This window comes from Rhipicephalus sanguineus, chromosome 1 (assembly GCF_013339695.2).
Source record: "Rhipicephalus sanguineus isolate Rsan-2018 chromosome 1, BIME_Rsan_1.4, whole genome shotgun sequence".
Taxonomy (NCBI): Eukaryota; Metazoa; Arthropoda; class Arachnida; order Ixodida; family Ixodidae; genus Rhipicephalus; species Rhipicephalus sanguineus.
Genome location: NC_051176.1, coordinates 196,762,160 through 196,785,672, shown reverse-complemented (window position 1 = coordinate 196,785,672; position 23,513 = coordinate 196,762,160). Strand labels below are relative to the sequence as shown.

Sequence of the window (23,513 nt, the reverse complement as noted above, 5' to 3'; positions counted from 1 at the left end):
CAGTTTTTTACAGAGCAACAGAAAGCTCCCCCTCGGTAGTGGTTAAACCTGCAACAGTTGATTCCAAAACTGCGTGAACCCTCTCCAATTGTGTTTTGTGCCTCCTGAGCAATGAATTAGGTTGTTAATGTAGTCCTGTTGCCTTCTTTATTCAATGTTTTCTTGCACTAATAAAGGTTTATCCTTGTCTGAGGTAATGTTTCAACAAGCAGACACATTTTCTTCACTACCTAAGCATACTCGCTGCCATTTTAGTGGCATGTCTAAATTAAGCAGAGAAGCCTTCTTGTGGAGTTTTGCATATTATTTATTCACTGTTACGAGGGCGGTCCGATAAGTACTTAGCCTCACCGCGAGGGCGCGACTCTATCGCATGAGACATATACTGACGTTAAGTACGCTCTCTTAGAGGGACACATGCGAAGGTTCAGTCGAATCGGGCTCGGGGTTTTGTTTTGGCCGCTTGAGGAAGCAGGTGTTGTTCGTGTGTCCGTTAAAAATGGAAAAAGAGCAATATCGGTCGGTGATTTAATTTTTGTTTTTGGAAGGAAAATCGTGCAGCGAAATCAAAGAGCAACTGGATGCCGTCTACGGCGAGTCTTCTCCTTCGACGGCAAACGTAAAAAATTGGTTCGATGAGTTTAAACATGGTCGCACGTCGGTTTTTGATGAGCCTCGCCCAGGGGCCGCGCATACGGCTACCACGGCCGATAACGTGGCAAAAATCCACGACCTCGTATTGGCAGACCGCCGACTGAAGGTGCGCGAGATAGCTGAGACAGTACGCATCTCAAAAGACCGCGTGGGTCATATCCTGCATGAAATTTTGGGCATGAGAAAGCTGTCGGCGCGATGGGTGCCGCATTTGCTCACTCCGGACAACAAGCGTGTCCGTGAGACCACTTCAGAGCAGTGTTTGAAGCTGTGTAAGCATAATTCGAAGGAGTTCTTGGGTTGTTTTGTGAGCGTCGACGACACATGGATCCAGTGGTACACACCAGAGACCAAAGAACAGTCGAAACAGTGGACTGCACACGGAAAACCTGCTCCGAAGAAGGCGAAGACTGTCGCATTGGCCGGAAAGGTGATGGCCACCATTTTCTGGGATTCTCAAGGTAGGATCTTCGTCAACTACCTTGAGAAGGGCAAAACGGTGACAGGACCCTACTACGCTGAATTACTGGGCCAATTCGACGCCGAATTACGAAAAAAACGGCGACATTTGGTGAAGAAAAAGGTGCTCTTCCACCATGACAATGCGCCAGCTCACACCTGCGCCGTCGCCATGGCTAAGTTGGTCGAACTAGGCTACGAAATGGTGCCCCATCCAGCGTATTTTCCATATTTGGCCCCGAGTGATTTTTTCTTGATTCCCAACTTGAAAAAATCACTCGCCGGACAAAAATTTGAGTCGAATGAAGAAGTTATCGCCGCCACAGAAGCCTACTTTGCAGCTCAGAAGAAAACGTATTTTTCTGACGGGATCAAGAAGTTGGAGGATCGCTGGATCAAGTGTATAGAGTTGAAAGGGGACTATGTTGAGAAATAAATCGACACCATTCCAAAATTTTCGTTTTTCTTTTGAAGGCTAAGTACTTATCGGACCGCCCTCGTACTGTGGTCATGATCTCGGGGCTGTATGCATCCAAGTGCTTATGAACATGTTGTTTTACATACGAAACACCGTGTCTTAGCAGCTGGCATTATATACTTTCAACCTTCTCTCTATGGTAATATAAAGATTTTTTTTTCTAATGACCTATGTTCTCTGTATATGTAATCTCTCCATTTCCATTAACTTGTATAGTGTCCATTCTCTTTAATAGCCACAATGTATCCCAGGACTTACTGGCATAAACTGACCACCATTTCATAATTTCCTGTATTGAAATGGATGCCATATCAAGCATGTCTCATAAGCTTAGTGTGCTGCGTCATCTTGTGGAGTTATGTTAATGGAAATCTGACCAATCTTGCCCATGTTGTAGTTCCTGGCAAGCTGTTCACAACAGATGGTGACGCTCAATTTCAACAAGTAATTGAAATAACCAGGTCATACCTGAACGGGGCACTGAAATATCGTTTTATCTAATCACAGATCATCATCATTATGATCCATTTTATTTTCGCTGCAGGACGAAGGCCTCTCCCAATGATCTGCAATTTACTCTGTCCGGTACGAGCTGATTCCATTCTATGCCTTCAAATTTCTTAATTTCATCACTCCACCTAACTCTCTACCATCCACGGCTGCATTTCCCACCCCTTGATAATCATTCCAGTTCTCTAACAGTCCACCCGTTATCTGTCCTACGCATTACGTGGCCTTTTCACGTCCATTTATTTCTCTTTATGTCGACTAGAATATTGGTTACCACTCTATCTTCTCTGAGTCACTCTGCTGTCCTCCATTCTCTTAATGTTACACCAATGCTTTGTCTTGGGAAGCCACTGGCAAGTGGTATTGCAGACATCTCATTTAAATTACTTCATTTATTCTAAGCTCTACCCAAACTGGACTTTGTCTTTTATAACATTAAGGAGCTACTCTCTTACAGTAAAGCTATGCTGTTCAACTGTGGGAACGGCACATTCAACAAGTTATTTGCTACAGTGAGGCGTAAACTTGCAAACAGCTCCATACATGTCCAATGAAAGTTTGCAATGTTTGGAACACATAGAGATAACATATTTCTGAGGGTGTGCGAATATTCGAAATTTCGAATATTTTGCGAATAGGGTTTGCTATTCGATTAGATTCGCACTGTAATTTTACTATTCGAACTATTCTAACTTCCCAAAAACAAATACAGTCAACGTCCGATTAAAAGTAACCCCTTCATATTTTTAATACGCTTCACCTCATTACACTCTAGTATTGCGGCAAAGCTGCCTTTCAAGCTCCGTTACGGTCGAATTTTGCCAATACACAACGTCCAACTGGAAGTGGTCCCTAAATTTTCGATATGCTTCACCTCATTACACCCCAGTATTGCGGCAAAGCTGCCTTTCAAGCTCCGTTACGGTCGAACTTTGCCAAGAGAAATGTTCGATTGGAAGTAGTCCCTAGATTTTCAGTATGCTTCACCTCATCACACCCCGGCACTGCGGCAAAGCTGCCTTTCAAGCTTTGCCACCGTCGCAAATGTATTGACTCAAGAAAACGCTGGTATTTTTCGAATAGTGTTTGCTATTCGATTCGCACTGGAATTTTACTATTCGAACTTCCCAAAAACAAATACAGTCAACGTCCGATTAAAAGTGACCCCTTCAGGTTTTTAATATGCTTCACCTCATCACACTCTCGTATTGCGGCAAAGCTGTCTTTTAAGCTCCGTTACGGTCGAACTTAGCCAAGACGCAGTCAACGTCCCATTGAAAGTGGTCCCTAGATTTTTAATATGCTTCACCTCATCACACCCCCGTACTGCGGCAAAGCTGCCTTTCAAGCTCCGCTATGGTCGCAAATGGATTAACTCAAGAAAACGCCGGTTCCAGCATGGAGATGAAAGATGTGGCAGAGGTGGGGCCTCAATTAATGCTGTTTTGGACCTGAAATTTGGACAGGAAGTTCGAAAAATTGGACGCCGAAGCTTTTTAGCATCCGAAATTTCAGATGTTCTTATATATCGACGTCTACGAGGCAGCTTTGGAACTCCGGACTTGAAGGGAGCATACCCTTGTCCGCCACATCAGTTGGACTTCCACAAAAGTTGGAAGAGGAGGAGCTCTAGAGGCTGAGGTAATGGCATCTTTGCCTATCACATGTAAAGTGTTGTCAGCAACACTTTGGTTGCACCAAATCATGTACATAAATACAATTTGTCCTCTACATTGCTTCATTTTTGATAAGACAACTATGAAACACCACCCCATGCCAACGCTTCGTCAACCTAGCAAAAAGAAACACTTTCATGTTGCTATCTCATAAGAACATACTTAGGGATTCTCTGCAACTTTTTTCTGTAATTTCACTTCGAAGTATTTGAAAAATGTTTGAGAAATATTCAAAAACTATTCGATTCAATTCGCACTGAACCTTTATTATTTGAATTCGCTTCGCACCCAAAATTTTCCTATTCGCACAGCTCTAGTAACAACACAACATTGCCATATTCCAATATCTCCAGGATATCGCTGTCATTCTCGTAGTAAGCACCTTTTCGTGCGCTGCGACCAGGCACTGTGAAAGAGCGCTACCCATTGCCCTGATTAGTCAGGTAGCCATCACCAGCAGAGGAGCTGCGAGAGCTGCCTCAGAGCAGCGAGCGTCTGATATCCGGAACTGTGTGCCCAGGCTGAGTCATATTGCAGTTAGTAACATCGATTGTCTTGAAGGCACGCATGAAACCCTTCAGGAGGGCGTCCCCGCGGTGCTTTGTTGAGTGCTGGCAGCCAAACCTATGAAAAGAGCGCCTTGATACCCTTATACTACGTCAGCCAGGCATTTCCGATATTTGGAGACTTTGTATGTCCTCGCTGCCAATACTTTTCATTTGTTTATTTAAAAGTGAGCAATAATGCTGTTACGGAGAACGTTCTCACAATCGAGCAATAACTGTTGGGCTCTCCTGCTGTATAGCTCATGCCTTGAATACATTGGGAAGGAGAGAGCAAGTGATTTTTGGCTGTTTTTGAGACGAAGACTGTAGATCCCCTGCTGTATGCAGTGCAGTAATGTTCAGCTAGAATGTTCACAGGAGCCTCATCTACAGATTGATTGGTTTCCGAATTCTTTCACGGCCCCTTGAAGACATTTCCTATTTAATCACTATTTCTTACTTGTTCCGTTTCACGCAGTTTTTCTGTCATTGCTTAACATGTACTATTTGTTATTTGCTGCAATTCTTTTGCGACATGTGCAAGGTTCTTCAACTTCGAGGTCTACCTTACCCATTGCACCATATGGGTCACCATGAACAAGGCCCATAAAAATTTCAGCTAAAATTTTTCAGCCACTCTGTTCCGACGTGGGAGCGGCCCGCAACGTGCTAGGGCGCGTTCCGAGGGACCGAAATAAAGTTTATTCATCCATCCATCCATCCACACAATGACTCCAATAAAAGCTTTAAGAAAACAGCCACTATGACCCTGAAAAAATTACATCTAATTATTCAGTGTTTATTGTGCGTAGTTGTGTGGGTGTAAGTTTTCTATACCGAACATGCTAATAAGTTATTGCAGTGTTGAAATCTGTCGTTTGGTTAAAACGATCTCGCATTCCTCTTTTTTACTATGGTGACAAAGTAGTACAGTGTTCATTGACAGATGCAAGTTTAATATCCCAAAGGAACACCTGGAGCAAAAGTCATCATGGTTCAGATTAATTTTGACCACTGGTCATCGCTAGATAAATCCAAGCATGTACATAGGCATTTCAGCACTCTGACCCCATCATAAAGCAGCTACAGTATCCAAGAATTGAGCCTGCGTCATTCTACATGGTAATCTCTGAGGTGCTTAGGGTGAGAATTTGTGCAAGCATATAAGATGGCCACTTGTGCAAAGTCTTAATTCAGTGCAAAAGTTGCCACACCAACATCTTGCAGCACATTCAGATAAGCAAAGTCATCTTTCAAGTAAGGTGACTGGCTAATTGTGCTTGTGGTCTCATATACTGCATTAGTTCCTGCATTAGTTACTGCATTAGTTCCTTATTCCCAGTGTACAACTATTTCGCCCTGTACCTCTTCATTTTCATTCTTTTCTTTAATAATGTGCCTGCAAAGTGATACGATTTCATGGTCTGAGGCTCCGTAAGAATGTATAACGACTTTTCTTTCAAAACCAGTTCACCGATCATATTGTAAACACTTAATATGATTTTGTTATAATTTTTTTTTTGTGCTTGTGAAACCACAACGCAAATACTTTTTGAACACATGCAGGAACACTTAGCATGTGTATTTTTGTTTGTTTCAACTTCCGGTTTTGTAGCAGTGTACAGAGCTAACCTGCCTCTTTTTCTTTTCTTTGTAATTGTGACCTTGTATGTATATTTCGCTACTTCCCCCCCTCTTATGTAATGCTCCATCAGGGGCCCTTAAGGGATAATAAATGATGATGATGATGATGAAACTAACCTAAACAGACTATTGGTATTACAAAAGAAAGCCGTGAGGCATGTTGCTGGTGTTAGTTATAGAGCACACACTAGGGAGTTCTTTGTTAAATATAATATTATTAGCCTTACCACAACTTTTCAACTACTAGCTTTTGAACATTTCCGCCGCCTGCCTCAAACGAGTTTTTCGTATCTTTAGCTAACTTAACCTTAAAAGACAAAGATGTTTCCACTAGAAGTACTGATAAGTGGACCGTTCCTCGTGTGACAACTACGGAAACCAAACTCTGCAATTTCGCTTGCCAACGATCTTAAACACATATGAAACAGCTCATAGTCACGTACTCACCCTGACACCTAAAGAACATAAAAAATATTTTGTAAGCAGCAGTGTATAGGTTTCTTGTTTTTGTTTGCGTATGTCTGCTATACCAGTGACGTACATCATTTCATTTTTGTTGAAACTTGCGTAGCTCTAGATTGTAGTTCTAGCTTGTATGTAAGCATACAACTTTATGTACAGTGTGATTATTTTGCTTGTTGACTGCGTTTTTGTATCTCTGCCATGTATGTCGTATAAATGTATTATGTTGGGCCTCAGGCGCACTCAAGCTACAGTTTTGTAGCTTTTGGTCTGTGGTCCTTTCCCCCCTTTTTTTGCATGGAAAAAATAAAGACTTTATTTATTTATTATATATATATATATATATACTGCATGTCAATCCATTTTTTATTACATTCTCTATGTCCAGCACAGGCCTGAAAAACTGCTGCATGCAGTGACAGAAGCTGCCAGGTCAATGTTGGTGGATGCAAATTTGAAACACCCTAGCTGAGAGAATAACCAGTAAAAGACCAAACAGAAAAGTGCAAGGCCATATGCAACTACAAGTAGTCAAGTGTAGTACTAGTGATGAGTATTTGTATGTATGTCAAACAACACAAACACATTTAAAAGTAAATATATAAACGTGCAAAAGCTTTATTAAGCCACAGCAGTTGCAACATCCTCTCGTATGGCTTGCTCGTGCAATTTTATTCAACCCACTTACGAAGCAATTTAAATTTATGCCGCGTGACAAAATGCTGAGATGATACATATTTGGAAGCAACTCTTCGGCAAAGCTTCAGTCACACCCTAGCTCACATTAGAGTTGAAAGGGTGAGCATCATCATGTTGCTAGGAAGGTGTGCTTCATGGTGCACAGAGGGTCAGGACAGCTTCTCGGGTCTTCTGTGTACAGAAGACCCTCTAGCCTCATCCGCCACCAGGAATGGAGCAGTTCATTGTGCCTGATATGAACAAAGAGTGAAGGAAAAAAAAAGCGTGGGGGGATGTCAACAAGGGTTGTCAACAAAACACAAGTGCACTTTTTTTAATGCTTTTCTTTCCTTTCCAACTGCACTTTTTTTTTTAAATGCTTTAAAGGGGTCATGAAGCACCCCTTGGGCTGATTGAAAAAACACATCCTGCGGAAAGCTGACACGGCTATGAACTGCTCTGCCAAATATTACAGTCGTGCGCGCCGCGTAATGGCCACAAGCGGAGCGCGAAGTTGCCGTTTCCCCAGGCACCCTCTTTTCAAACAGAGGCCGGTTCTCACTCTCGTCGGTCGGCGGGGCGTCTGTCCGCTGTACGTCGCAAGAGACATAGCATGCTTATTGGCCGATAGCCGACGTAAATCGAGAGCGGCGTTCGGATCAGATGCGCTTCTTGCCGCGGGGTGCCGCCACTTGCCGGCGCCGCACTCCTCAGTACACGGTAGCCGCACTCGCGCAAGCGAATCACAGCGGGAGAGCGATCGCGTTTCATGACGCGCGCTGGCGTAACTTCTTTCCCCCATGCCATCCCTCCCTGTCTAGCTTCCAGTGCGCTCGCCGGCACGAGAAAAGAGAGAAAGCGCTGGGAGCGTGCGCCAAACCCCCGTAACTCCGCTGATTCTTGACGGATTCGAGAAATTTTTGCGGCAATGGATTCGGGAGGCAGTACACTCTGATACTGAGGCCATTAGATCATTACTTGGAAAAGTGGTTCATGACCCCTTTAATGCAATACTACTAGACATAAGGTATACTTTCTTTGGAAGTAAATAATACAGAACAAGCATGCTGCACCTAAACTATTGCAGCTATAGATTATGGATATATGCAATGATTATAAGCAGTTGTCAGAACTCCTACCATGAGTTTCCTTCACATTAAGCCTATTGTAAGCAGTCATGCACCAACTGGCTCAACTATGTGTTTTACTTGAACAAAAGAGCAGCATAGCAAACTGACAATGGTGACATACATGCATGGCACTGCATGACGGTGACCAGTACAGCACTAGGCACAGTCAGTGCAAAAGGTCTGCTTTTGACACAATCATCTGTATGCCAGAGCAATTGATTTTGTATTTATTGGTCAAGCTTTTTCAAGTTTCTTCACATAATAAACAGACAGTACTTTTCATATTGCCATTTGTCCCCTTATGTTGCCACCAGTCCCCTTACTTCACATTCTGTCCTCTTCAACTGCTTCAACATACTTCACTCTGCCCACCTTTGTTTTTATCCCTCCTGGAAGAGTTTTTAAGAACATCAGCTAGAGAGGTCAATTCAGCAGTGCCAGCAGGCCTATATGCCACAGTTAAATGCCCCTGCTGGCTTGCAGTTTTTAAAGGGGTCATGAACCACCCCTCTGGCTTCATGAGAAAACACATCCTGCTGTTAGCAGACATTGCTATGAACATCTCAGCTGAATCTTGCAGCTGTGCGCAGCAAGGAGAGCTCACAAGTGAAGCGCGAAGTTGCCATTTTCTCGGGCGCCCCCTTTTCATACAGAAGCCCTTCCTCACTCACTTCAGACCTGCCAGCGCCCGCTGTTTGACGTCGAACAGCGGGTAGCACGCTATTGTCCAATATCCGACACAAATCAAGTGCGGTGTTTGGATCAGACGCGCTTCTCGTCACAGGGTGCCGCCACAGCGCTACATAGTCTGCTAACATCACACAGTAAGCCACACTCGTGCACAAAAATAACAAGAGAGCAATCGCGTTTATTCATGCGCACTCAAGGTTATGACGTGCACTGAAGTGTAACTTCATTCCTCCGTGCCATCCCTCCCTGCTTAGCTTCCAGTGCGCTCGTCAGGACAAGAGAAAGTGCTTGAAGCATGCAACAAACCCCTGTAACTTTGCTTGTTCCTGACGGATTTAAGAAATTTTTGTGGCAATCGATTCGTGAGGCAATCAACTTCGATACTGAGGTACTTCGATTACTACTTGGAAAAGTGGTTCATGACCCCTTTAAAACAGATAATGACCCTCTGTGATTAGCACCTGAGTTTGGTAGTCCTTTTCTTGCTAACATGAAGTATCCAATGTAACATCTATAACTGGTATCACTGTATTCTGTTTTTTATCGAAGTTCCTTTTCATTCTCTCTCAATAATTAACTTTGCTCCCTTCAGTTCTCTCTTCTATCAGGCGGATCGCTTATTCAACTCCTGAAGATGGGTTGGTTATAGTACAGTATGTTGGTTTCCCAGTAGCACCAAGGCATCCCAGAACTGTTGTACAGGACCAGGTATGATGAGTCACCACTACCACTGTTTCAAGGCAGCACGTCCAACTGATAATTCTGGGTACTCACTTGCTATGTACTATCCTATGTCAAGAATAGCTTACTCCATTAGCCCATTAGCTGCTGGTTAATATGGCACAGTGAATCTCAGTGCAGTTTCAAAAGTGCTACAGTCGTCAAGTACCATAGTAAGCAAACACACAATAAAAACAACATGCGTAATTTGGGGCGCAGGACCCCTCTAACACTTTAAGCAGTGTTCCTTTTTATAGCCATGTGTAATGACAGTTTTGCCTCTGAGTATGCAGCTGGCTTAGCTTGTTTTCATAATTTAAACTGAAGTTCCACTATCTACAACAGCCCGCGTAGTCTGATCATTGAGTTGAATATGTAGAGAACTTTATGTTGGACGGTCTCATTCATTGTCCCCTTCCTCAGCATTGTAAAGTCTTCGGCTTCAGTGACTTGACTTGGCTTCAAGTGTTTGAAGCTCTGGGTCAAAAATGAAGGGTTGTCTTGAGACAAATTACCGTGGATAAACGGCGAGGACCACCAGCATCATAGCACTGTCCAGACCAGTGCACACACTTGCCAAGTATGGAAAAATGGTTTCATTAAAACAAAAAAAAAAAATTCTGCCATTCATCCCATTAAAGATACTGTTCGGGCAGACTTCAGTTTTACATGCCACTAGTCCCATAAGCTACCCAAAGCATGCTGGAGAAATGGATGTGGTACTAGAATAAAAAGAACTTCCATTATATGCCAAACTTGTTTATTTAACTTACCAGAGTCGAGGTTTCCAAAACCGGCTAGTCTGCGTCTCGGCTGCTGTCCAGGAGATCTATTGAGAGCAAGAATGTGCCATTAAACTGACATAATTTTTTTTTTGGGGGGGGGGGGGGCTAGCCCACCCCCGAAAATTTGGTGAAGCAGGTGTTTTTACCAAAAAATAATCAAAATAGGTGTTTTTCTCAAATAGTCAAGGTTTTCATCAAGTGGGCCTCTCCCGAAAAAAATTCCTGGCTACGGGCCTGGGTCATGTATAAATCTAACTGTGGCCAAGAGTCTGTCTAAGGTTGCAACCGAACTAATCAGTGTACATATCACAAAAACTATAGAGCTACTGTCACTACCATTACCTAATAACTAAAATAAACACATATACCCTTGTCTAGCCCCATGTGACATGCTACGTTTCGCTGAGTAGAATGGCGCCTCAATTTTTTTTTTTTTTTTTTTGTAATTGTATGAGCACATACCTTCTCCCACTTGGACCTCCAAGCCTTGACGACGATGATCTGCTTGAACTATCAGAATCCATCTGAAATGCAGAATTAATTCTAAGCTACTTACTAACAGTTTCCATGATACTTGTATTACTAGTAATGGAGGCACTTACCATAAACAAAGTCTGAAAGCTGAAATACAAAAATGACATAATGAGTGTGGCGGTTCCGAGTAATAAAGAGGAAGACAGTAACAAAGTGTGTGATTTATGATGGGTTTGTCATATCACGGAGGAACGAATTCATAGTGTAGTTGCATCCACTTTCAGCTCTAATTTGTAACGTAACTCCACGAAATTTGGTATAATGCCGGCTAAGGCTCTCAGCAGGTCTCTGGAAAAATTAGTGGCGGCACCAAATCGACGCCGTGGAGAATAATGCTACGGAAAGGTCATGCAGTGCTTTTGCGAGGTGGCTTTAAATATCAACAGTTAACTGACAAGCCGTGACAGATTACGGAGGAGCTGTTCTTGTTGCAGCGAGGTGAAACAAAATAAATTTGGCTTGCCGCGGATGGAGCACAGGGCCCATCGCTTTACCTGTCCGCACAATTTGAAAACTAAGTTAGCTGCAAAAACGGGGTAAGTCGGGTTACTGAGCTCCAGTAATGCGACTGCAGTATGCAAAGCAAGATGCAATGTGGTATCCGACTGCTATCAAACAGTTATCCCACAATCCATTTTCGTTTGTTTTCTATCAGAAATGAGACGAGTAATAAGAAAGCTTGTGCAAAAAGAGAACTCACAATAAAGTGACCATCCGTGCCAAACCTTGGAAAAAATCGGTAATGGTTCCTATCCGCCACAGAGGCCGCGACTCCATGATTTCGCCTCCTAGAAAGGCAAGTTACCATGATGAAACACATCACACGGCAAATGCGCAAACGTATATGGGCATTTCCTTCGCCCAGTTTCTAGCTTACGTTCGTTGATATAAGGCATGTTGGAAATCGATAGCACAGGACGGATTTCGGACAAAGACCAAGCACCGAGTTTCCTTGATTTTGCTTCCGTCGAACCACCAGTCGCCAAGGGAAAATATCCCCTCTAAGGGCCTTCAGGCCCTCAGTCAGGCGCTACTTACGGTTACGCTACGCTAGCTACGCTGCCTCAGCACATATTGCGAGCAATTCTATGCGGCTTCGGCCGACGTTGGCTAGTAACGGCCCTTAAAAACGTTTCTTCTCATGGCTTGCCTGTTCAAAGAATAAGTAGTAACATAATTTTATTGTTTTAAATAATATTTATGCAACAAAAATGTTTTTGTAATTTTTTAGTTTTTAGACAAGTGTGGTTGTTTGCTTTCTCTTTAAAGTTGCTTTCATTTCTCTCCACTAGAGCGCTCGTAGTAAACTCCCATCAGACACTGCAGGCCGTTGAGTCTTCCTTTTTTTGTCGTCCCTCAAGATGGTACGTGGCGTGTGTTATTTCTGAAAATTTGGGGCGAGCTTGTGATGTTATATTCTGTATATTATAGTGTGTTACATAATTATGACTTGTGGTGAATGTACGAGCCTCGATTTTCTTGGTTTAGCAGTTTTCAACACGATCGCGGTGTTGTTCAAACAGTGATCCGGCGCAATGGCGAGCTGCACGTGTTAAGCCTTACTCGCGTCGACATTGTGATAAAAATCTTTAAGTTGACATGTTTTTGCGTTGACATGTTTTTGATATGAATTTGACAAGCTGAGGCGTGTACCATTATGAGATTTTGCCCATTCTGTGCAGTGATGGCTACCTCGCTTAATTTTCTTGGATGCATGCAGCTTGTCTAGCCACACGTGTATGCCGGCGTGCATTTTCAGTGCCGTTCATTCTGAACATGTGCGCTCATCGTTCACTATGAACGCTGCTGGCCGAACATCGTTGCTAGGCCAGCTGCGTATTGAAATGAGAAGTGCCATAACGAATAAAGTAGTGCTCAAATTTCGCTATTCCGTGGCTGCATGAGCAACTCGTGATGAACCCTCATGCTTTTGATAGGAATTGCCGTCAGATACGCACTTGACGACAATGTGAGTTCTGAACGTTGCTCATTATATATATGTGTGTATATATTTCTTTGACAGACGATTGTTTGACGTTGCTGTGCCTTTCGGGCATGAATCTGGGACTGAACAGCGCTTAAACGTTCTTTTGTTGCCCAACAGACCCTGCGGACATTTGTGGAGATCGGCCGGGTGGTCTACCTGACCCATGGCAAATATCGGGGACGACTCTGCGGCATCGTCAATATTGTCGACCAGAACAGGGTGCGTCCTTAAGATAATTGTTGGTGTACAAACGATTTCGGGAGGTAGCTTGGAAGACAAGAAGTGGTGTTTGTACTAGTGCTAGACTCAGTGCACAGGTGTCCCTTCGTGGAATTTCAAGTGACAATCCACGCGGTCAATCGCGATCGGCCTCACTTCGGATTGAATTTGTCAGCGGTCGTCGATGACCGCTGGTAGGTGGTGAAATGATCAGGCTCGAGTCCGTTTCAAGTACACGGGGTCTCGTTATTGGTTCTGAAGCATAAATCAAATTTGCCTATTTTGCTTTGAGAAGTCTATTATAAACCCCTATTTTTCTCAATATTTCGATGTCGCTATGAGATTACAATTGAGCGATTCCAGTCCTCTGATTGTCTGCAACTCGTAAGACCTTGCTGCAGCATGTATGCACATATTTGTGTTGCGAACTTGCTGATCACATAGCTGACAACAGGGAAAGATGCACCTTGCAGTGACTGCTATTAGAGCAACATATGATGAACCCTCATGCTTTTGATAGGAATTGCCGTCAGACACGTACTTGACGACAACATGAGTTCTGAAAGTTGCTCTTGCCAGTCTGCTAAATGGTGCACGTACTCTAGCTAGGCAGGTCTACAAATACTGTATGCTAAAAGCTGCCTTAGCATTTCTCGGTTCAATATTGTTTCAGTGTGTGAAGCAGCAGTCACCCCGTGGGAGAGTGACATCTTTTATTTTCTGATCATGCTGGAAATATGTCAATTCCACATTTTATCAAGCATTGACAAATATCTCAAGCCTTTTCTGTTATTAGAAACTGTTGGGCTGATTAATGTTCTAAACGGGCCAGTAAACAACCTCAAGGTTCAAAATTTGTGAAGGTCCAAAACTGCGTTCTTGTATGCTTTGAACATGCTGCTGCAAAAATTTTGCGAATTGGTGCTGTAATAAAGAAGTTAGAAAAAACAGCCACTTTGGCTGGTTTGTTTATTTTGAGGCCTCCATTTGCCGAGGACCTCTAGCAAGCGACAGCTGGTAGAAACTACAATACACATGCTCTTATTAAGAGATGAAAAAGGATCTGACCACTGCTTCACCTTTGTAGTAAAAGCATGTGTGTTGGGTGCTTCATTCAGGTGGCATCAGTGTATGCCATGTTGTTTTACAGTTCACAGCTAATGTTGTGTGTGTGTGTGTCCTTAGTTGACATGCATTCAGATTTACTTGACTGCCCCACAGACATTATTTGTAAGAAAATTGAAGAAACACATTTACCAACAAAACTGATTACATACCATACACCTTAGGGCACATGTAAGTAGGAAGGTTCATGCAGTAAAATTTTTAGAGTGCATTCTAATAGGTCAGAACAAAGTCTGAATATGGAATCCAATGTAAAATATATGCATGAATAAAGGACAGTGTGTTAATGGGATAGTTTCATCATTTGGTTTTAAAGTGTGCATTTCTTGGTGAAAAATAGCTTCAGATAAAGCCACTGACTGAAATTTCAGTCGTAAATATGCCTCCCATGGTCGAGCACATTGCATTCTCTCATTTTTCATTTTGGTCTGCGTGTGTGCTCTTTTCCACAAAGATATTGCTTGACCAGGCCAGAGTTCATAAGGCTGTTGGCTGCACTTGTGCAGCTGACTTGTGCCTGCCTTCTGGAGTGAGGGATGCCATACTGTGCATGTGGATTGTGAAATTTAAAATGGCTTAAGTGATCAATTTCTGACATCGTTCAAATTTAATGCAAGGGTCAACTTTAAGAAATGAAATAATCATGAAAGTACATTTTTACAATTCAGTATATAAACTGCTTTTAACTGTTACCCACACTGACAAAGTAATATGCACATCTGGTGCTCATCCGTATCTGCTTAAGTCTCTGTGCATTAGTTCCTAAGTGTTTTTTACGAGGTTCTAACATGAGAAAGATTACTGGCAGGGTTCGTACAGGTCCTTGAAAACCCTTGAATTTCAGGAGCATTCGTTCTTTCAGTCTTTGCATTTCGAATGCATGTCAGATTTCGCGCGATTGTCTACCTGGCCTGCATTGCCTGGACCACATGTGAGGCTCCATGTTCATTAAACCGGAACAGAATTTTCACACGAGAATGTGTGGGCTAGCAGAAAAAACAATGCCGTGGTAGATATTGGGTGTGTGTATGTTACAATTTTAGGTTTCGAAGGGCTGGAAAACCCCTTCCTCGATTTTACAAGCTTCCCAATTTGACATGGTAATTTGAATGTGGTGATGACTTCATTAAATTGAGTATCAACTGTATATGAGTTGGATACATTTAGTCTAAATTTGAAACATTAAGTACAAAAAAATCCTCATTTGGATTAAGTTTTTAGTTCAACGTGTGACAGGCCCTTCAAATTTCTTGAATATCCTTGAATTTTCTCCTTTGAAACCTGTACGAACCCTGGATCAGTCATCTTTGCAACACCAGTGTGAGCTGGAAACAGAGGTACTGATTAGTTTCTTTGGTTTCAGGCTGTGGTTGATGGTCCTGAAACCGGAGTACCACGCCAAGCAGTTCCATTCAAGCACATGAGACTCACTCGGCAGAAAATCCGGGTCCCTATGGGCACATCCACAAAGGTTGTACGCAAGGCCTGGAAGAAGAATGATGTTACTCAGAAGTGGAACGAGTCTGCGCTTGCCAAGAAGCTCGCTGCTCGTCGTCTGGTGTGTTCTCATAGTCATTTGTTGGTGGTGGTTGTAACAGTTTCAACTCAAGCCCCATGTCCTATGTATTCTTGTGAAAGTTGAGTGAAGCAGTAGTACTGTTATGTGCATAAGATAACTTGCACAGTTTAGCCAATTTCAGTTTACTGATACCTCCTGCAGCATACAAAACTGAAAGCATTAAAATGTGTATGCTAGCACTAAGTGCAATCAGGTTTATCTAGGCAACTGTGGAAATTGTACATTTTTGCAAAAGCTGTGTCATATCTCCTGTCCCTCTTTTTCTCCTTTCTTTTTTTCCTCCAGAGTAGTTGCACAGTCATGAAGGGAATTGTAGACTTTCTAATTGCTTTTTATTTAGGGGTTCAACCTGTTCTCTTATGTGCAACTAGAACTTCCTCAACTTAAAGGAGCACTGAAATTTTACATCTTGTTCTTTTCTGTTGCAATTAGTAGCTAACGACCCACTTATCACTGCTGGAAAGCTTGTTTGCTCAAGCACGTGATGGATAGTTATTTGGAGACTGTTTATAGTGCTCTGTTGCAGTTTCGGTTTCAGAGAGCGCCGGGTGAGGCGGGGTTTTCATGCAAAAGCTGGCTACATGAGTACACAAAATCACGTGCACATGAGCGCCGCGTTGACAACTCTTTTCAACGAAGGCTTCCTGGGTGCTGCTATAATCCCCTCTGAGACGTAAATACAGTGCAGTCCACTTATAACGATACCACATATAACGATATATCGGTTATAACGATGGGTCGAGTCAAGTGTGTCATTTTATGCATTAAGTCTATGAGGAAAAAAACCATATATAACGATATGTTAATGGCCGCATATCGGATATAACGATCAAAATTTGCCGTCTGGGCGGCATTTTCTGTGTATAATAATCGTTACATTTGCGTTTCAAATTCCCCTGAGACGAACGATGCAGAGACGGGGCGAAACGTTTACCTATGCGAGTTCGTATCTGCCGCCATTTCCGCGCTGCGTGTCCCGCCCGCGCAGCCCACGCGCCGAGTGCATCGCGAGCTTGCGCAACGCGCCACAAGATGGCGCTAGCCGCTTCACGTTGGCGTGCCTCGCCACTCGCGCGTGGCCCACAATCGCACCGAAAGGAGAGGGAGAAGAAAAAAAAAAAGGCGAAAAGCAAGTTGGCGCGACGGTGCCGCGCGTCCTCCTCCTCTCACCCCCGTATTCTACGACCCTCCACTCAACGCTTCACCTTGACTTGAGGAAGTCGATAGGAGCCCCGTCTCTCGGCAGAAAAAGTAACCACATATCAACGATAATCTGCAGTAATTCTTGAGAAGCGTGGCGTCATTTTCAGTCGAGCAGCGGCGCTATCCTCAACTCGGTCAAGTGAAGGACGAAATTCGAGTCGAGGCTTGTTTGAGAATACGGGGATCAGTCTCTTTGTGCGAGCGGCGGCCGAAGCAAGTAGCCCCTCACGAAATCAGCGGACATCCCGACATCCTTGAAGATGGCGCCGGTCAAGCGCAAAGCTGTGTCACTTGACACAAAGTTGCAAATATTGCAGGATTCTCGGCGCGGCTTCAAGGTGAGCGCCCTCGTGAAGAAGTACAAGCTTGCCCAGTCGACAGTATCCACAATTTTGAAAACTGGGAGCACAGCGATTGCCAAGGCCGGAACGAGCGGCCACGCCGACCAGCGGAAAAGGGTTAGGGAGCCTCTGTACGCCGACGTCGAAGAGGCGCTGTACAATTGGTTTCTGACCACTCGTGCCCGTAACGTGCCCATCAGTGGGCCAATACTTGCTGCGAAGGCTAAAAATTTCGCCTTTCTTCTCGGACGGCCGGATTTTGAGCCTGGAGGAGGCTGGATACAGCGTTTTAAAGATCGACACGGCATTGTTTACAAAAACGTGGTAGGAGAAGCGGCGTCGTTGGATTCCCAGGCAAAAGAGGAGTGGCTACTGGAAAAGCTACCCGGCGTCCTGGAGCGCTACGCGGACAAGGACGTGTACAACTGCGACGAGACCGCTCTTTTTTTTCAAATGATGCCGTCAAAAACGCACGCACTAAAAGGTGACCCATGCCCCGGCGGAAAGCATTCCAAACTGAGGGTAACAGTGTTGCTGTGCGCCAACATGGACGGGAGCCACCGCCTCAAGCCCTTCGTGATCGGGCGATCAAAGAAACCGACATGCTTCAAAAATCAGCATATCCCGGTCCGCTATCGCAGCAACAAAAAAGCGTGGATGACCCGTCAACTATTTGAGGAATGGCTGCTCGAAGTGGACGGGATAATGGAAGGTCAAGGCAGAAAAGTGGTGTTGCTACTTGACAATTGCAGCGCACACGCCGTCAGCCCCAAGCTAACATCTATTGAACTGATGTTTCTGCCTCCAAATACGACGGCAGGTCTGCAGCCGTTGGATGCCGGTATCATCGCTAACTTTAAAGCCTTGTATCGGCGGCGCGTGCTGGAGTGGCTGATACTGGTCATTGACCGCCCAGCTCCTGGCACGTCGGCCGACGCTGAGTTGAAGATCAGCCTTCTGAAGGCCGTGCGCTTCGTGTATGGGGCTTGGTACGAGGTCAAACAGTCCACGATCAGCAACTGTTTTAAGAAGGCGGGCTTTGTGCGCCAGGACGAAGCTTCCCCGCCTGCTGATAGCGCGACCGACACAGCTGAAGCCGCCGACCTGGCTGAGCTCTGGGCGCACGTCGCTGGTTGTGACACAGATGGCGTGTCGATGGACGAGTTTCTGACGGCAGATTGCGCTGCATCGTCCTGCGAAGAAATCACTGACGAGGCGATCGCCGGGGATGTGTTGTCGCGGCAGGCGACAGCGTTGAGCGACGACAGCAGCGACAGTGACAACGAGGCTGGCAGTAGCACTTTGGCCCCGACCTCCATGTCCACGTTAAGTGCACTGTCGACGATCGACCAGTTGATTGACTTCATGCACTCCAAAGGACTGCCGGAAGTGTTCGCGCAGCAGCTGGAAGGCATGCACGCCGCAGTCGTGAAGCTGCGACTGCCGCGAAAGCAGGCGAAAATATCGGACTATTTAGGTGCGCCTAAAGCTTGACTCTCTCGTTGGAGCTTAAAATAAAGCTTTGTTTTTGCGTTTTTGACATCCTGCTTTCAAGAACATCTATTCTTTAGTGCAAGTGGTGAATTCGGGATCGGAGCTACGAAGGTACGTTCGTCGTTGTTTTTTTTTTTTTAATAGCGGCAGTCCAGATATAGCGATCACCGGTTATAACGATCATATTTTTCGTATTTCTCGATATCGTTATAAGTGGACTGCACTGTGTGACCCCCCCCCCCCTTGCACTGCCGAGGCGAGGACATTATGATGATGAGTGGTGGCCGTACCCTTTAGATCAGGTGGACGCAAGGTCGCGTCTTAGCCGGAGAAGAAAAAGAGAGAAAAAAAAGGAAGGCAGGAAAGATAAGACAGAACGGGGTGGAGATTGCAGTCATCGTCTCACTAATGTCCACCACATTGCATTGTTGCGTCGGTCCTCAGACGACTCAAATCTCAGTGCCAGTGGAAGTGTGGTGAGCCTTTGCAAGTTTGCCCCCTCTTTCCGTTGAAAAGTTCTGCTAGGAGGGAGCGCTCGCAAGGATTGTGGCGGTTGGTTGTTTACACGAAAACCAAAGGCATACTTCGTGAGCAGTGGCGCGACACGCACTTAAAAAGTGATTTTAAATATGTTCTAGGCTATATCCATTGATATTTCATAGATGGTGCATGTGTGTCCACACAAATCTATCCCTCAAGTTGTCTCGCCATCAAAATTTTGTGTCAGTACTCTTTAAGGATGTGTTTGTTTAGTGTGATATCGCATTTATTATAATTTTAATCTGTTGTGAACACTGATACTTAATTATTTCATTGCACAGTGGGCCAGTCACTGGTGTAGCAGTATGTCATTTTGGGGCATGTGATGAATTCATCCAGGAAGTGCCGTCTGATTCGTACTTGACGATATTTGGATGCTGATTTGCAGTGTTTTATGCTTGGTGACTTGTTAAGTTGTGCTCTCTACAAATCTGCTTGCTTGTCTGTGTTTTCCAATAGAAGGCCAACATGAACGATTTCGACCGGTTCAAGCTGCGGCGGGCAAAGCAGTCGGTGCGTACTACATCTTGAAATTCTGCATTTTTGCCAGTCCTAGAAGCCGTGGGCTGGCTATCAACTATTTCACTGATTAAGTACATTTAATTGTTAAACTAATTGTGCCCAAAACCAACCATAAATGCTTGTGTTTACCATGGTTTGTGAGAACCCATGTAAGCAGCTCCAAATTTGTTGTTTCAGATTGGTATGTAATATGGTTTAAGTTGATAGATGAGGTTTCACTGCAACATTTTAGCGACTTTTTAATGAAAGTTCTCCCAGTAACAAATTTGTGGTTAATTTCTAATTTGCAAATTATCAAGTGGAACACAGTCAGCTTAAAACTGAAAAGCTCATAGCAAAATCTTGAAAATTGAGCTTGCTGGCCATGCATAGACCACATGGAGCCAGTAATATCACAATAGATTACCACGGCAAGTTGGGCGAGTGGGAATGTTAAAGGGACTCTGAAACGGTATTTTTTTTTTAAGTTTTGTCAGCGTTTAGGCAGGAGCATCCCCAAATCATTCGCACCAGAAATTAAGCGACGCACTGTGTACCAAGGCCGCTACGGAATTTATATCTATACCCTCCTCCTCACCACTGCCTTGCACCCTTAACTCAGACACCCTGACATCGCCGGCGATCGCAGCGCTCTCATGAGCGCACTCGACGGTTTGAGCTTCGCTACGGGTTGCGCGTAATCTCGGAGGCCCAATAAAGACTAAGCTCGTGGAGTGGTTGATATCTGCTCCGACAGGTGCCGCCACACTACCAGCAGATCTTATTTTATTCTCCTGTACGGCGACAATCTGCAACAGCATGCGGACAAACAAAAATAATTCGAGAACGGTCATCGATAAGCGTAAACTCGGGCAATGTGGTTGTGTCTTCAGGGGTGAAGTTACAGCCACAAAAACGTGGATCGTGGCGTTGAACGGATAGCGAGAGCACGACGCTCATTGCAGTGACGAGCTGAAGGGATTCCGCTCGCCAGATGCCTCACGAACATTGCACGATGTCGCAGCTTTACAAGTCACCAATTGCTAGAAATTGCTAGATACGTAGTGCACAACAAGGCTGGGGCAATTATGTCCAAGAAAAGAAACCTCAAGATAAACACTCTCGCTCAGCTCACGTCAACACGGAGTACGTTGTAACACAGGCAGACGACGCTCGCTGCCCACAGGAGGTTCAGTGACGTGTACTGGACATATCCAATCAGATCAGCCGCCTGCGTGACGTCGCGCTTCCAATAAGGCGCGCACTGGGAGTGGGCGGTTTGAAAACGCGTTTGGCTGAGCCGCTGTGATCGGTGGCAATTCGCAGCTTTAAAGCCTTGTTATAAATTACACAGTTTTCGCACAGAGCTTAAATAGGTCTGTAAATGATCCTTAGGACTTGTTCTACCGGCTCAATGTGTTCGTACATAATCGTCAAAACCGTTACAGGGTCCCTTTAATGTATTTCAATGAACCTGCAGAGCACGGACGCGGGACGAAGAATTGTATGACACAGGTGCTGACTCAAGTCAGCGCTCGTGTCCAAGTCTTAGTCCCCTGTCCATGCCTTGGTTCCACTCGCGCTCTGTTGAATGGACAACTGTTACTGGTATTGTGAGAAGACATGATGCCTGGCACAGAGTCAACTGACCATGGTGCAAGCCCTTCATTTGAAGAGTCTGTAACCAGTTGCTAATAAGTCAGTGCTTTAATTTTTGTAACCTAATGAATTTCAGACAATCTTATTTTTAAAAAACCTAACTGTGTACTGGCATATGAGCCTTTAGCAGACTTGAGCGAGCATCCTTTCCAAGCTGCAATCTTGCTGAAGTGATGTGTGCTCACATGCTCATATCATTTGAGTACAGATTGTCTTGGTCAAGGTTGTTGCATGCATGACTGACAACATGCTAAGTGGAAAGGAATGGCAGTGCACAGCACCTCATCAATGTTGTGAACTGCCATAACGTAGTGGAGGTGAGCTGAGCATGCAAGCACTAGCGTTGATAGACAGTATACACAGCATAGCTTGGTAGTGACCACCATTATATCAGCCATTCAAGCCAGTGACACGACAGCCATTTGTATAAACATGCTTTTTGTATATCGAAGGAACTGTGATCTGACACCCATGGACTTTTAGCTGCTCCAAAGCGGCATGCACTGCCACATCACTCGAGCTTTCCTAACAAGTCTCAACAGAGTGGGTGAACATGCAGCACAGTTGCATGCAGTGACCACATCTGCACCTGTCTCGTGCTGTATGACAACGTTGCACGAAACTTGTGCTTGAGTATTGACGCAGCAGCAGTTTGAAAATTGCCGCTGAAGTGTACATTGTGATTCTATTGTGCCTTGGAAAAACTGCACATGAATGGCGTCATCACCAAAAAGGTATCCAGATGGGGATTCAAACCTCTGCCCCACCGCCACTGCTATCGCTCTGTAGTCATGCAAGCTAACCACATTGCCATTATTGCAAAATGCAGCAGTGGTGAATGGTTGTATGCCTGGTAAGGCTGTGTCTAGCAGATATTCACTAGATTGCAGTGCAGCTCGCCATGCTGTCACTCTTTTCGCATGGTCAGGGATACAGTGCACTTCATGTAGCACACTCTGTGGCAATTAATGCTCACATTTACACAACATAAGAATTGCATAGTTGCCCTGTAGTACTATTTTCTCTCATGACAATACACTTATCCTTGAACATAGCACAAAACCTGACTCTTTCCTTGTCCACAGTTCAACAAGGTTGTGCGGCTCCGGTTCTTGAAATTGAAGTCCCTTTCAAAGAAGGCTGCCAAGAAATCTCAGCCAGAGAAGAGAGAGAAGAAAGCTGCACCTAAAAAGAAGTGAATGCAGAAAATAAATTTGCTGGTGGAAACGTGGCAGTTGTGTTGTTTCGTGCGTGTATTCTGTCATTTGGGCTAGGTGCTTCCCGTGCATGATTATTATAAACAGGGGACGTAGCTATGGGAATGGTAAATTTCGTCAAAATGTTTCATTTGTCAGTTTTTTTTTTTTTTTTTTTTTCTCAATGCCCAGACCATCTTTTATATACTGGTGAAATATTAGAACAAAGTAAGTAGAAGTTAAGAAAAAAGCAGTTTACTAGTGTGCTACGATCAAAAACTATGAAACAACTGGGCTTTAGAAAATGCCAGTCTTGCAGCTTTCCTTTGGGACAGTGCTGCCATCTTGGCATCATTGCGTGCTACCATCAAAAACTATGAAACAACTGGGCTTTAAAAAATGCCAGTCTTGCAGCTTTCCTTTGGGACAGTGCTGCCATCTTGGCATCATTGCATAAAGAGATCTGAGGTCAAGGTAGCCATAATGTTTCATTTCTTCAATGAAAAATGGAACCAGCTCCCTTCAGAGTTCAGTTTTCTTGGCTTTGAGCTCAGTTTTCTCTTTCATTTTATGTGCAGTTGCAGTTGGTCATCCTCGTGCCATTTAACAACAAAGATAACCATTCTGTTTTTGTTTTTTTCACTTAAATTTTGAAACATTGGTGAGTGCTGTAAAGCTGTGCATATTTGTCTGCACGTCGTACA

General features: G+C 44.3%; 3 protein-coding genes across 4 annotated transcripts; 2 read left to right on the top strand and 1 right to left on the bottom strand.

The window, feature by feature from the left end:
- Positions 1–7,030: 7,030 nt before the first annotated feature.
- LOC119405087 (selenoprotein K) lies at positions 7,031–12,062 on the bottom strand. Of its 2 annotated transcripts, XM_037671878.2 has the most exons (6): positions 11,843–12,062; positions 11,666–11,753; positions 11,034–11,052; positions 10,894–10,955; positions 10,420–10,475; positions 7,031–7,357 (listed from the first exon to the last, which is right to left on the bottom strand). In XM_037671878.2, the coding sequence occupies exons 1-6, from the start codon at positions 11,859–11,861 to the stop codon at positions 7,323–7,325; spliced, it is 279 nt and encodes a 92-aa protein (XP_037527806.1). In that variant the 5' UTR covers positions 11,862–12,062; the 3' UTR covers positions 7,031–7,322. The 2 variants fall into 2 exon arrangements, with proteins under 2 accessions (XP_037527806.1, XP_049274608.1); XM_049418651.1 differs by lacking the exon at positions 11,034–11,052 and having other exon boundaries at positions 10,894–10,974.
- A 200-nt stretch (positions 12,063–12,262) lies between these two features.
- On the top strand, positions 12,263–22,844 carry LOC119405081 (60S ribosomal protein L14). Its single transcript, XM_037671856.2, has 5 exons — positions 12,263–12,329; positions 13,070–13,171; positions 15,660–15,854; positions 19,913–19,966; positions 22,699–22,844. Exons 1-5 carry the CDS (start codon positions 12,327–12,329, stop codon positions 22,810–22,812), a joined length of 468 nt encoding a protein of 155 aa, XP_037527784.1. The 5' UTR covers positions 12,263–12,326; the 3' UTR covers positions 22,813–22,844.
- On the top strand, positions 17,225–19,145 carry LOC119405071 (tigger transposable element-derived protein 6-like). Its single transcript, XM_037671845.2, has one exon. The coding sequence runs from the start codon at positions 17,339–17,341 to the stop codon at positions 18,911–18,913; it is 1,575 nt and encodes a 524-aa protein (XP_037527773.1). The 5' UTR covers positions 17,225–17,338; the 3' UTR covers positions 18,914–19,145.
- Positions 22,845–23,513: the final 669 nt, after the last annotated feature.

What these genes read in the sequence shown, in the direction of transcription:
- LOC119405071 (XM_037671845.2), top strand. Translation starts at nt 17,339, where the DNA reads ATGGCGCCGGTCAAGCGCAAAGCTGTGTCACTTGACACAAAGTTGCAA.
- LOC119405081 (XM_037671856.2), top strand. An exon ending in ATATTGTCGACCAGAACAGG is followed by an intron (nt 13,172 to 15,659) that starts GTGCGTCCTTAA and finishes CTTTGGTTTCAG; the next exon opens with GCTGTGGTTGATGGTCCTGA. An exon ending in TGCGGCGGGCAAAGCAGTCG is followed by an intron (nt 19,967 to 22,698) that starts GTGCGTACTACA and finishes CCTTGTCCACAG; the next exon opens with TTCAACAAGGTTGTGCGGCT.
- LOC119405087 (XM_037671878.2), bottom strand. An exon ending in GGAGGTCCAAGTGGGAGAAG is followed by an intron (nt 10,476 to 10,893) that starts GTATGTGCTCAT and finishes TGCTCTCAATAG; the next exon opens with ATCTCCTGGACAGCAGCCGA. An exon ending in TTTTGGAAACCTCGACTCTG is followed by an intron (nt 7,358 to 10,419) that starts GTAAGTTAAATA and finishes TGTTCATATCAG; the next exon opens with GCACAATGAACTGCTCCATT.